Source organism: Suricata suricatta, chromosome X (assembly GCF_006229205.1).
Source record: "Suricata suricatta isolate VVHF042 chromosome X, meerkat_22Aug2017_6uvM2_HiC, whole genome shotgun sequence".
In the NCBI taxonomy this organism is placed as follows: Eukaryota; Metazoa; Chordata; class Mammalia; order Carnivora; family Herpestidae; genus Suricata; species Suricata suricatta.
The window spans coordinates 39,777,927-39,792,242 of NC_043717.1; the positions used below are offsets into that span (position 1 = coordinate 39,777,927).

Genomic DNA, 14,316 nt, shown 5'->3' on the forward strand with positions numbered 1-14,316 from the left:
ATTGTATCTAAGTGCTGAATCACTAAATTGTACACCCGAAACTAATATTACACTGCATGTTAATTAACTGGAATTTAAATTTTAAAAACGTACAGAGTGACTAGGTGGCTCAATTGGCTAAGCATCCCACTTTGGCTCAAGTCATCATCTCATGGTTTGTGGGTTCAAGCCCCGCATCGGGCTCTGTGCTGGCACCTCAGATCCTGGAGCCTGCTTCAGATTCTGTGTCTCCCTCTCTCTGCCCCTCCACCACTCACTCTCTATCTCTTGCTCTCTCAAAAATAAACATTAAAAAAAACCTTCAATAAAAAGTGATAAAGGGATTTTATCTGGAACATGTATAAACCCTACAAATCAATAAGAAACACACACACAACACAGAAAATCAGAGAAGAGATGTGAATATGTCCTTCACTAAAAAGAAAACCTCAATGACCTATGAATATAAGAAAGTGTACTCAACCCAGTTAACACTCAGATAAATGAATTTTTCCCCCTCTGTTCCAGTTTCATTTTATTTTTTAAAATAGTTTATTACCAAGTTGGTTTCCATATAACACCCAGTGCTCTTGCCCACAAGTGCCCCTCTCCGTGACCATGACCTCCCTTCCCCTTCCCCCTCCCTCTTCAGCCCTCAGTTTGTTCTCAGCATTCAAACATCTCATGATTTGCCTCACTCCCTCTCCCCAAGTCTTTCCCCCCCCTTTCCCCTTCCCATGCTGAGACACTACTATGCCCCCACTACAAAGGTTATAATTAAGCGGACTAAATTATCATAAGATTGTGTTGAAATGAGAAGTCTCACATACTTAGTAGGAATATAAACTGGCAGGGTTGCTTGGGAAAACAGTTTGACGCTGTTTACTAAAGTTAATGATTTCCATACGTTATGACCCAGCACAGTAGCATTTACTTCTAGGTACACAGCTTAAAGAAAATCATGCACAGGGGCATCTGGGTGGCTCAGTTGGTTGAGCGTCCAACTTGGGCTCAGGTCATGATCTCATGGTCCATGGGTTCGAGCCCCGTACTGGGGCTCTGTGCTGACAGCTCAGAGCCTGGAGCCTGCTTGGATTCTGAGTCTCCCTCTCCCTGCCCCTCCCCAGTTGTCATGCTCTCTCTCTCTCTTGCTCTCTCTCTTTCTTAAAAATAAATAAACTTTAGGGGCACCTGGGTGGCTCAGTCAACTTCAGCTCAGGTCATGATCTCACGGTTTGTGGGTTTGAGCCCCACATCAGGCTCTGTGCTGAGAGCTCAGAGCCTGGAGCCTGCTTCTGATCCTGTGTCTCCCTCTCTCTGCCCCTTCCCTGCTCACATCCTGTGTCTCTCTCTCTCTCAAAAATAAATAAATGCTAAAAAAAAAGAATTCCAGTAAATACCTCCAACATATATAAAAGTTAGACTCAAAATAGATCACAGACCTAAATGTAAAATCTAAACCTATAAAATTTCAAGAAGAAAATATAGGATAAAACCTTTTTAACCTTAGGGTAGCCTAATATTTCTTAGGTGGGACAACAAAATTCAAAGATACTGTTAAGAGAAGAAAAAGCCACAGAATAAAAGAAAATATTTACAATCACATTCTGGCCAAAAAAAAAAAAAAAGTTGTATTGTGAACACATAAAGAACTCTTAAAACTAAAAACAAAATGGCAAAAGAAAGCTATTAAGCCAAAACAGATATACAAATGACAAGTACATATAAAGATACTTCACATCAGGAAACTGAAAATTAAAACCACAGTGAGAGAGGAGTTCAAGGTGGCCCTGTGGGAAGACCATGAAATCACCTCTTCCCATGGACACAACAAACTTCCAGCTATATATGGAATAATTTTCCTCCAAAAAGGACCTGAGATCTGGACGAACAGCACCTCCATAACAAAAGACAAGGAGACACATGAGAAGGGCAGGAGAGGCAATGAGAGCCTTGCCTGGGAACCCACCCCAGACGTGGTGACACCACAATCAGGAGGGATCCCAAAAATATGGAACTCTACTCAAAGAGGAAAGGTATTGTGCTCCACTTCAGCAACCCCCAACCCTGGGACCAGCATCAGAATGATAAGCCCCCAAAATGTCTGGTTTTGAAAACCAATGAGGATTAAGATCAGGAGAATCACAGAACTATAGGGAACATACAGATCCCACTCAAAGCAGCTGCCACAGAGGCAGGAACTTACAAGGACTTTATCTGGGGATGGAGGCACTGGCATTGTAGCAATCTCATCCTAATTTGATGGTGATGAAACCAATAGACACCATTTTGGGTGCTTACTAGACCAAAGGGCATGCTCTGCCCACATCATGCTGTAACTGGGCTGCGTTAGCACCCCATGCATCCTGCACAGTGCTCACAACCCACAAATAGGGCTGGGCAAGCACCCCAAGCACCATGCAACCTTCGCAGAGACCAAGCCATAGGGGGGACAGGTGAGCGTACCAAGCCCCATTCTCCTTGTTCAGTGGCAAGATGCAAACAGGACAGGCCAGTGACTTGATCCCTACCTTCCCACATAGTGGCTAAGTTGCAAATGGACAGGGCGAGTGCCCTGAGCCCTGCCCTCCCCATGCAGAGACCAAGCCACGGCGGACGGGCACACAGCTTGAATCTCACTCTCCCCATGAAGCAGCCCACCCACAATAGAGCCAGGCAAGTGCCCTGAGCCCTGACCTCCCCGCATAGCAGCTGTGTACATGAAGCCCACACAAGGGACGCCCATAGAGTGCCACACTCTGGTGGCCAAGAGAGAATTCTGGGCCACATGGAACATTTCCTACACAAGACTGCTCCTTCGAGACTGAGTGAGGTAGCTGTTTTACCTAATATATATAGACAAACACAGAGAGACAGGCAAAACAAGGAGACAGAGTATGTTCTGAACCAAAGAAGAAGGTAAATCCTCAGAAAAAGACCTTAATGAAATAGAGATTAGCAACCTACCCAATAAAGAGTTCAAAGTGTTGGTCATAAGGATGCTCACGGATCTCAGGAGAAGAATGGATGAACACAGTAAGAACTTCAACAAAAAGAAAAAACATATAAGTACCAAACAGAATTTGTAACTAAACTGAAAAATACACTGGCGGGGTTCAAAAGCTGAATGGATAAAACAGAAGCACCAATCAGAGAACTGTGAGGCAAAGCAATGGAGAATACCCGGAAAGAACAGCAAGGTTAAAAAAAGAACCAAAAGGATATCTTAAAGGACCACTGGCACAACATTAAGCAGAATAATATTTGCACAGTAGGAATTCCAGAAGGAGAAGAGAAAAAGGATCAGAAAAATTATTTGAAGAAATAGTGGCTGAAAACATCCCCTGCAGACATCCAAGTTCAAGAAGCTCAAAGAGTTCAAAATAAGATGAACCCAAAGAAAAACACACCAGGACACATTACAATTATAATAGTAGAAGTTAAGGATAGCGAGAAAAGAGTTTTTTTCCCCATAGGTTTAGTTATTTATTTAGAGAGAGTTGCATGCATGTGCACAAGGCAGGGAAGAGCAAAGAGGAGAGAGAAAATCCCAAGCAGGATCCACACTATCAGCACAGAGTCCAATGTGGGGCTCAAACCCATGAACCAGGAGATCATGACCTGAGCCTAAACCAAGAGTCAAAGGCTCAACCAACTGAGCCACCCAGGGCCCCAAGGATAACAAGAAAATCTTAAAAGCAGTAAGAAAGAGCAACATATTATGTGCGAAGGAAACCCCATAGGGCTTTCAGACTTTTCAGCAGAAACTTTGCAGACCAGAAGGGAGTGTGAAGACACGGTCAAAGTACTAAAAGGGGAAAAACTGCCAACCAGGAATTCTCTTCCCATTAAGGTTATCATTCAGAATTGAAGGAGAGATTAAGAGTTTCCCAAATAAGCAATTCTTAACAGAGTTCATCACCACTAAACTGGCCTTACAGAAATGTTAAAGGGACTTCAATAAGCTAAGAAGAAATGGGACTAATTAAAAAAAAACATATGAAGGTGAAAATAGAAAAGGTAGATAAAAATTAAAGGTAGTAGATCAACTACTTATAAGGCAAGTATGAAGGGTAAAAATGTAGTAAAATTAATTGAAAATAAAATAATTAGTTAAGGGATACATAAAATAAAAAGATGTAAACTGTATCATCAAAAACATAAAATGTAGGTGGGAGAAGTAAAAATTTAAAGCTTTGGAATGTGTTCAAAATTAATTTACTGCCAATTCAAAAATGAGTTACATACATGTTGTATCTGAACCTAACAGTAACCAAAGAAAAAAGTACAGTAAATACATAAAAAGAGAAAGGAATTTAAACACAACACTAAAGAAACCAAACCACAACGGAAGAAAGAGAAGAAGAAAACACAGAGGAACTATAAAAACAGCCAGAAAAACAATTAATAAAATGGCAATAAGTACATACATAACAAAAATTAAATGTAAATGGACTAAATGCTCCAATCAAATAACAAAGGGTGGATGAATGGGGGAAAATCCTTTTATATGCTACCTACCAGAAACTCAAACCTAAGGACACACACAGACTGAAAGTAAAGGGATAGAAGGGTGCCTGGGTGGCTCAGTTGGTTAAGCTTCCGACTTCAGCCCAGGTCATGATCTCGTAGTTCATGACTCCAAGCCCTGCATCGGGCTCTGTGCTGACAGCTCAGAGCCTAGAGCCTGCTTCAGATTCTTTGTCTCCCCCTCTCTCTGCCTCTATCCCATTCACGCTCTTTCTAAAAATCATTAAAATTTAAAAAAAAGAAAGTAAAGGGCTTGAAAACGATATGTCATGTAAGCAGAAGTGAAAAGAGAGCTCGGATAACAATACTTATATCAGACAGATTAGACTTTAAAACAAAGACCATAACAAAAGACAAAGAAGGGAACTCCATAATGATAAAGGGGTCGATCTAGCAAGATGATATGACATTTGTAAATATCTATGAACTGAATATAGGAGCACCTAAATATATAAAGCAAATATTAACAGAAATAAAGAAATAGACAGCAATACAGTAATAGTAGGGAATTTTTAACACCGCACTTAAATCAATGGATAGATCATCCAGACAAAAAAATCAATTAAGAAAACATTGGCCTTAAACGACACATTAGACCAGATGGACCTAACAGATATATACAGAACATGCCATCCCAAAACAGGAGATGGGGCACCTGGGTGGCTTGGTCAGATACGCATCCTACTTCAGCTCAGGTCATTATCTCACAGTTTGTAGGTTCAAGCCCCGTGTGTGGCTCTCTGTGCTGACAGCTCAGAGCCTGAAGCTTGCTTGGATCCATCCTGTGTCTCCCTCTCTCTCTCTGCCCCTCCCTTGCTTGTATTCTCATTCTCTCATTCTCTCTGTCTCTCTCTCTCTCTCTCTCTGTCTCTGTCTCTCTCTCTCTCCAAAATAAACAAACATTCAGGCACCTGGTGGCTCAGTCAATTCAGCTCAGGCCATGATCTCATGGTTTATGGGTTTGAGCCCTGCATCAGGCTCTGTGCTGACAGCTAGCTCAGAGCCTGGAGCCTGTCTTCAGATTCTGTGTTTCCCACTCTTTCTCTGACCCTCCCCTGTTTATGCTGTCTGTCTGCCTCTCTCTCTCTCAAAAATAAATAAAAAACATTAAAATTAAAAAAATAAAATAAACATTAAAAAAACAGGAGAATACACATTTTTCTTGAGTGCACAGGGAACATTCTCCAGGATGTGTTAAATCACAAATCAAGTCTTGTATTTTATTAAGCATCTTTTCCCCAACAGTATGAAACTAAAAATCAATTACAAGAAACTGGAAAAACACAAATAGTTGGAGACTAAATAACATGCTATTAAATAACCAATGAACAAATCAAAAAGAATCAAAAGATAACATAGTGTTCCCAAATCTCTGGAATGCAGCACAAGCTGTGCTGAGAGAAGTTCGTAGTGATTCAGGTCTACCTCAGGAAACAAGAAAAACATCAACTAAACGATCTGACTTAACATTTAAGGGAATAAAGAAAGGAAAAAAAACCCCAAGGTTAGTATCAGAAAGGGAAGAATAAAGATCAGAATGGAAATAAATGAAATAGAAACTAAAAAAGACAACAGAAAAGACCAATGAAACTAAGAGATGGTCCTTTGAAAAGGTCAACAAAATAAACAAACCTCTAGCCAGATTCAAGAAAAGAGGGCCCAAATAAAATCAGAAACAAATGAGAAATTACAACTGATACCACAGAAATAAAAAGGATATTAAGAGAATATAATAAACAATTATATACTACCAATTAGACAACCTAGAAGAAATGGACAAATTCCTAGAAACAAATTCCTAGTCTTCTTAAGACTAAATCATGAAGAAACAAAATCTGAATAGACCAATTATTAATAACAAAATTGAATCGGTAATCAAAAAAACTCCCAATAAACAAAAGCCCAGGTCAAGTTGGCTTCCTCAAAGTATTCCAAATCTTGAAGAAGGAACATTTCCAAACTCACATTTACATTTACAAACCCAGCATTACCCTGATACAAAAGCCAAAGACACTACAATAAAATGAGAAACCAATATCCCTGATGAACATAAATGCAAAAGTCCTCATATAAATATTAGCAAACCAAATTCAATGTCAATAATAACATGTAAAGGACCATACTTCCATGACCAAGTGGGATCCATTCCAGGCATACAAGAATGGTTCAACATCCACAAATCAATGTGATACACCAAAAAAAGCATTTGACAAACTTCAACATCCACTTACGATAAAAACCCTCAACAAAGTGGGTATAGAGAATGTATCTCAACACGATAAAGGCCATGTAAGAGAAACCCACACCTAATATCATACTCAACAGCGAAAAGCTGAAAGCCTTTCCTCTAAGATCAGAAACAACCCGAAGACGTCCACTCCCCACTTTTATTCAACACAATACTCAAAGGCCTAGCTGCAGTAATTATGCAGGGGAAAAAAGAAATAAAAGCTATCTAAATAGGAAGAAGTATTATATTAAAAACCCTAAAGATGCCACCAAATAACTATTAAAATAAATTCAATAAAGTTGTAGGACACAAAATTAATAATCAGAAAGCTGTTGTGTTTCTATACACTAAAACCAAAGTATCAGAAAGCCATATTAAGAAAATAATCAGACTTACAAGGGCACCAAAAAGAACAAATACCTAGGAATAAATTTAATCAAGGCTATGAAAAACATGTACTCCGAAAACCATGAGCCATTGATGAAAGAATGTGAAGATGAGGTTACAATGGAGGTGTTGCCTCTGACCTCACAGGCTGTTTAGGAATCAAGACGGCCTCAGAAGACCATGGCTGCTGCTAAGGGAATGGCCATTGGAATCGACCTGGGTACCACCTACTCGTGCGTGGGGGTGTTCCAGCATGGCAAGGTAGAGCTCATTGCCATTGACCAGGGCAGCCGCACAACCCCCAGCTATGTGGCCTTTACAGACACAGAACGGCTCATCGGGGATGCTGCCAAGAACCAGGTAGCCATGAATCCTCAGAACACTGTCTTTGATGCCAAATGCCTGATTGGCAGGAAATTTCATGATCCTGTAGTGCAATCAGATATGAAACTTTGGCCTTTTCAAGTAATCAATGAAGGAGGCAAGCCCTAGGTAATGGTGTCCTACAAAGGGGATGTCCTGAGGAAATCTCTTCTATGGTACTGACAAAGATGAAGGAGACTGCTGAGGCTTTTTTGGGCCACCCCATCACTAATGCTGTGATAACTGTGCCAGCTTATTCCAATGATTCTCAGCGCCAGGCCACCAAGGATGCAGGTGTGATTGCAGGTCTCACTGTGCTAAGAATTATCAATGAACCCACAGCTGCTGCCATTGCATATGGCTTACATAAAGCAGGTCAGGGAGAGCGACATGTCTTGATTTTTGATCTAGGTGGAGGAACATTTGATGTGTCCATCCTGACCATAGATGATGGAATCTTTGAAGTAAAGGCCACAGCTGGGGACACCCACCTGGGTGGGGAGGACTTTGACAACAGGCTGGTGAGCCACTTCGTGGAGGAGTTCAAGAGGAAGCACAAGAAGGACAGCAGCCAGAACAAGCGAGCCGTGAGGCGGCTGCGCACCGCCTGCGAGCAGGCCAAGAGGACCCTGTCGTCCAGCACCCAGGCCAACTTGGAAATTGATTCACTTTATGAAGGCATCGACTTCTACACGTCTGTCACCAGAGCCCAATTTGAAGAGTTGTGTGCAGACCTGTTTAGAGGCACTTTGGAACCTGTGGAGAAGGCTCTTCGGGATTCCAAGATGGATAAGACTAAGATTCATGACACTGTTTTAGTAGGGGCCTCCACTCGCATCCCTGAGGTTCAGAGGCTGTTGCAGGACTACTTTAATGGTCGTGCTCTCAATAAGAGCATCAACCCTGATGAGGCTGTGGCCTATGGGGCTGCTGTACAGGCAGCCATTTTGATGGGGGACAAGTCTGAAAAGGTACAGGACCTGCTTTTGCTGGAAGTGGCTCCCTTGTCCCTAGGGTTGGAAACAGCTTGGGGTGTGATGACTGTCCTGATCAAGCACAACTCCACCGTCCCCACCAAGCAGACGCAGAACTTCACCACCTACTCAGATAACCAGCCTGGGGTACTGATCCAGGTGTAGGAGGGTGAGAGGGCCATGACCCGAGACAACAACCTGCTGGGGCGCTTTGACTTGACTGGAATCCCTCCTGCCCCAAGGGGAGTGCCTCAGATCGAGGTGACCTTTGACATCGATGCTAACGGTATTCTTAATGTAACAGCCATGGACAAGAGCACGGGCAAGGCCAACAAGATCACCATCACCAACGACAAGGGCCGGCTGAGCAAGGAGGAGATTGAGCGCATGGTCCTGGATGCTGAGAAGTACATAGCTGAGGATGACGTCCAGAGAGAGAAAATCGCTGCAAAAAATGCCTTAGAATCTTACGGTTTTAACATGAAGAGTGCTGTGAGTGATGAGGGCAAGATTAGTGAGTCTGATAAAAAGAAAATACTGGATAAATGCAATGAGGTCCTTTTGTCGCTGGAGACCAGTCAACTGGCTGAGAAAGAGGAGTTTGAGCATAAGAGAAAGGACTTGGAGCAGATATGTAACCCAGTCGTCACCAAACTCTACCAGGGAGGATGCACTGGGCCTGCCTGGGGGACAGGGTATACTCCTGGAAGGGCTGCCACAGGCCCCACCATTGAAGAAGTAGATTAATCTTATCTGGAGCTGCAGGGTTCTAGGATCCCTTGAAGGTGAATTTTGTTCCCCTCATCTTCAAACATTGCATGATTCTTGAATTGATTGGACCTGAACCTATTATCATCCCTTTCAGATTCTGATAAAAAAGTCTTGTATACATATACCATCTTTTCACAGTCCCTGGTTCTGACTCTTAGGAAAACTAGGCCCCTTCTTTGAACCATCTGATGAATTTGAATGTCTGTTATTTCTGGCCTTCCCAACTTTCTTCTACCTGTATGAATGGTTATTTGTCACTCAGTAAATTTGTTCCTAAAACAAAACAAAACAAAACAAAACAAAAAAAGAATTTGAAGATGACACAAAAAAAATGGAAAGATACCATGCTCATAGATTTAAAGAAACAATATTGTTAAAATGCCATAGCTAAAGCAATCTATAGATTTAATGTAATTCCTACCAAAATACCAATGGTATATTTTACAGAACTAGAAAAAAAATAATCCTAAACTTTGTATGGAACCAAAAAACATCCCCAAAAGACAAAGCAATCTTGAGATAGAACAAAGTTAGATATTATGCTCCCTGATTTTAAACTATACTACAAAGTTACAGTAATTAAAACAGTATGGTATTGAGAGAAAAACAGACACATAGATCAATGGAACAAATTAGAGAACGCAGAAATAAACCCATGCTTATATGGTCAATTAAGCTACAACAAAGGAGGCAAGACAACAATATGGAAAAGACAGTCTCTTTAATAAATGGTGCTGGGAAAATTGGACAGCTATATGCAAAAGAATGAAACCGGAACGCTTTCATACACCATATGAATGCAGCATATACAAAAATAAGCTCAATGCCTGGGAAACACAGGAGGGCGATTAGTCACTGTTTTTGGAGTGCATCTCTGAGAGGCAGTGTTCGTGGAGATATCTCTCCGGGAACAAAGGAGCTGGCAGGCACCATTTCAACCCCCCACCCATCAGCATACACAGAGCTATCTGTGGGAAGCAGCAGAGCACCAAAACTAGCTACATAACTCGCTTACGCCAAGCTCCACGCCCCTGTATTCAGGTGGAACTGTCCTTCTCAGGAAGAAGGCCTCAGTCTCACCACAGCAAGCCCCGCCTCCAAAAGACCAGCACAAACCCTTGTCCATACCATGTCTCATGTCTCCCATCCAGAGAGTTCTGCAGGGCCTCAGTTCTACTGAAGGTGGCAACAAGTCTCGCTTAACAAGAAAACCAGAGCACAACTAGTTCAAACTTACCACATCCAGGCCAGTGACCCAGCACTGCTCACAGCAGGCAAGGAGAACCTCTGCAGATGCCCGGCCTGAAGGACAGACCAGCCAGTACACAGCAGCACATACAGGTGACACACACGGGAGACCCTCCCTAAAGCACCACGCCCTGGGCACTATACAGCCTCTTCATAAAACAGTTTGCGATCAGGAACTAGGCCTTGACTACTGGTCCAGGGACAAAAGGATGACAGGAGACAGTGCCCAGGAACAAAGACAGAATCCATGACTCACTTCTTTGACACACAGAAAAAGACAGACTTAGACAAAATGTGAAGGCAAAGGAATTTACCCCAAATGGAAGAACAAGGTAAGGCCGTGGCCAGAGATCTAAGCAAAACAGATATAAGTAACATTCCTGATGGATAGTGTAAAGCAACAATCATATGGATATTCACTGGGCCTGAGGAAAAAATAGAAGAGATCAGTGAGATGCTTACCAAAGAGATGAAAGAGTGAAAAACAAATCAATCCGAGATGAAGAATGCAATAAATGAGATCAGAACGCCTGATGCAATGAACAGCAGGTTGGATGAAACAGAAAAAAAAATTAGTGACCTAGAAGACAAACTAATGGAAAGTAATATAGTTGAAGAAAAGAAAGAAGAATTATGTAACACGAGACTAGACTTAGGGAACGCGCAGTGACTCCATCAAACATAACATTCATATCATGGGAGTCCCAGAAGAGGACAAGGGGGCAGAAAATTTATTTCAAGAAATAGCAGCCAAAAACTCCCCTAATCTGGGGAAAGAAACAGACATCCAGATCCACAAGGCATAGAGATCTCCCAACAAAATCAACAAAGGCAGGCCAACAGCAAGACATATTATAATTAAATGTGCAAAATATAGTGACAAAGAAAAAAATCTTAAAAGCAGCAAGACAAAAGATGTCCTAAGGTATGCCTGGCTGACCCATCCAGAACATGTGACTCTTGATCTCGGGGTTGTAGGTTCAAGCCACACGTTGGGTGTTGAGGTTAGGTAAAAACTAAAATCATAAAAAAAGTCTTTAATTTGAAGGGAAGACCCATAAGGCTAGCTGCAGATTTATCAACAGAAACTTGGCAAGCCAGAAGGGGAGTGGCATGGTATATTCAAATTGCGGAATGGAAAAATCTGTTTTCAAAAGTACTCTATCCAGCAAGGCTATCCTTCAGAATAAAAGGAGAGAAAAAGAGATTCCCGAATAAACAAAAACTAAAGGAGCATGTGACCACTAAACCAGCCCTGCAAGAAATATTAAGGGGGAGTCTCTGAGTGGAAAGGAGAGACCAAAAGTGACAGTATAGAGGTTGCTCAGTTAATCATCTTTTTTTTAATGTTTATTTATTTTTGAGAGAGAGACAGACAGAGTGGGAGCAGAGGAGAGGCAGAGAGAGAAGGAGACACAGAATCCAAAACAGGTTCCAGGCTCTAAGCTGTCAAAACAGAGCCCGACGCGGGGCGTGAATCTACGAACTGTGAGATCATAAACTGAGCCAAAGTTGGACTCTCAACTGACGGACCCACCCAGACGCCCCTGACTCTTTTTATTAAGGTTTTTATTTATTTTTAAGAGAAAGAGAGAGTGTGTGGGGGAGGGGCAGAAAGAGAGGGAGACACAGAATCCAAAGCAGGCTCCAGGCTCTGAGCTGTCAGCACAGAAAGTGATGTGGGGCTCGAACTCACGAACCATAAGATCATGACCTGAGCCAAAGGTGGCTGCTTGACTGAGCCACTCAGGTGGCCCAATCATCTGACTCTTGATTTCAGCTCAGGTCATGATCTGGCAGTTCATGAGGCTGAGCCCCGCATTAGGATCTGTGCTCACAGCATGGAGCCTGCTGTACATTCTCTCTCTCTCTGTCTCCCCCTTCCCCATGCATGCAATCACTCTCTGAAAACAAATTAAAAAAAAACTTAAAAGGGGCACCTGGGTGGCTCAGTCAGTTAAGGGTCCAACTTTGGCTCAGGTCATGATTTCACTGCTCATGAGTTCGAGCCCCGTGTCTGGCTCTGTGCTGACAGCTCAGACCTCAGAGCCTGCTTTGGATTCTGTGTCTTCTTCTCTCTACCCCTCTGCCATTCACGCTCGGACTCTCTTTCAAAAATAAATAAACATTTTTTAAAAAGTTAAATAGGGGCGCCTGGGTGGCTCAGTCAGTTGAGCGGCCGGCTTCGGCTCGGGTCATGATCTCGCAGTTCGTGGTTTCGAGCCCCGCGTCGGGCTCTATGCTGACAGCTAGCTCAGAGCCTGGAACCTGCTTCGGATTCTGTGTCTCCCTCTCTCTCTGACCCTCCCCTGCTCGCGCTGTCTCTCTCTGTCTCTCAAAAATAAATAAAAGACATAAAAAAAATTTTAAAAAAAAGTTAAATAAACAAAAATAATAAACCCAAAAGTGACAGTACAAAGGCAGGAAACACAAAAGCAGTAAAAAATATTTCTGTATATTTCTGTAAAATCAGAATATTTCTATAAAAATCAGTGAAGAAACTCACACAAAAAAGGATATAAAATATAATAACACACCTAAAATGTGGGGACAAGAAAAGAATGGGTTCAAACCAGAATTACCATCAATATATACTGCTATTTGCAGAAGATGTTATACACAATCCTAATGGTAACCATTTATCAAAACCCACTAATAACCATGCAAAGAATAAAAAGAAATCCAAATATATCACTAAAAGAAAATTAGCAACATGGGAGTGCCTGGCTGACTCAGTCGGTTAAGCATCCAGCTTCGGCTCAGGTCATGATCTCATGGCCTGTGAGTTCAAGCCCCACATCGGGCTCTGTGCTGACAGTTCAGAGCCTGGAGCCTGCTTCAGATTCTGTGTCTCCCTCTTTCTGCCCCTCCCCTCCTCACACTCTGTCTTCTCTCCTTCAAAATAAGTAAACATTAAACATTTTAAAAAAGAAAATCAGCAAAACATGAAAGACAAGACCAGAGAAAATCTCCAAAAACAGCCACAAAACAAGTAATACAAATAAAATACGTATTTACCAATAATTACTCTGAACGTAAACGGACCAGGCATGATATAGTCACAGTGCTGAATGGGAAAAGTCTGCAGCCAAGTATATACTCTGTCCAACAAAGCTATCATTCAGAACAAAAGGAGAGATACAGAGTTTTCCAGACAAACAAGTATTAAAAGAGTTTGTGACCACTAAACATGCCCTGCAAAAAATACTAAAGGAGACACTTTGAGTGGAATGGGAAGGCCAAAAGTGACAAAGACCAGAAAGAAACAGAGAAAGTCTCCACAAACTATGACAAAATAAGAAACAAAATGGCAACAAATACATATCTATTAATAATTGCTCTAATGTAAATGGACTGAAAACTCCAATCAAAAACACAGGGTGTCAGAATGGATAAATAAACAAGACCATCTATATGCTGCCTACAAGAGATTCACTTTATTTTTCACTTTTTGAAGATTTTATTTTCTCAGTAATCTCTGCACCCAATGTAGGGCTTGAACTCACAACTCCAAGATCGAGAGTCAACATGCTCTACCCAGTGAGCCATCCAGGCACCCAATACAAGAGACTCATTTTATATATTTATTTTCCAAATCTTTATTTATTTATTTTTGAGAGACAGAGAGACAGAGTGTGATGAGGGGAGGAACAGAAGGAGAGGAAAACACAGAATCCAAATCAGACTCCAGGCTCTGAGCTGTCAGCACAAAGCACAACCTGGGGCTCAAACTCAGGAACCAGGAGATCATGACCTAGGCCGAAGTCAGACGCTTAACCAACTGAGCCACACAGGTGCCCCCAAGAGATTCATTTTAGACCTAAAGACATCTGC

General features: G+C 41.9%; 2 protein-coding genes across 3 annotated transcripts in view; one reads left to right on the forward strand and one right to left on the reverse strand.

Moving 5' to 3' along the window:
• The window catches only part of ZNF182 (zinc finger protein 182), a 32,595-nt gene that overhangs the window by 9,117 nt on the left and 9,162 nt on the right, over positions 1 to 14,316 (reverse strand). The window lies entirely within an intron of this gene.
• LOC115284105 (heat shock 70 kDa protein 1-like) lies at positions 7,307 to 9,242 on the forward strand. The gene is given in 2 exon segments (XM_029930712.1): positions 7,307 to 7,640; positions 7,643 to 9,242. Coding segments are annotated over 2 exon segments (1,902 nt in total). The 3' UTR covers positions 9,211 to 9,242.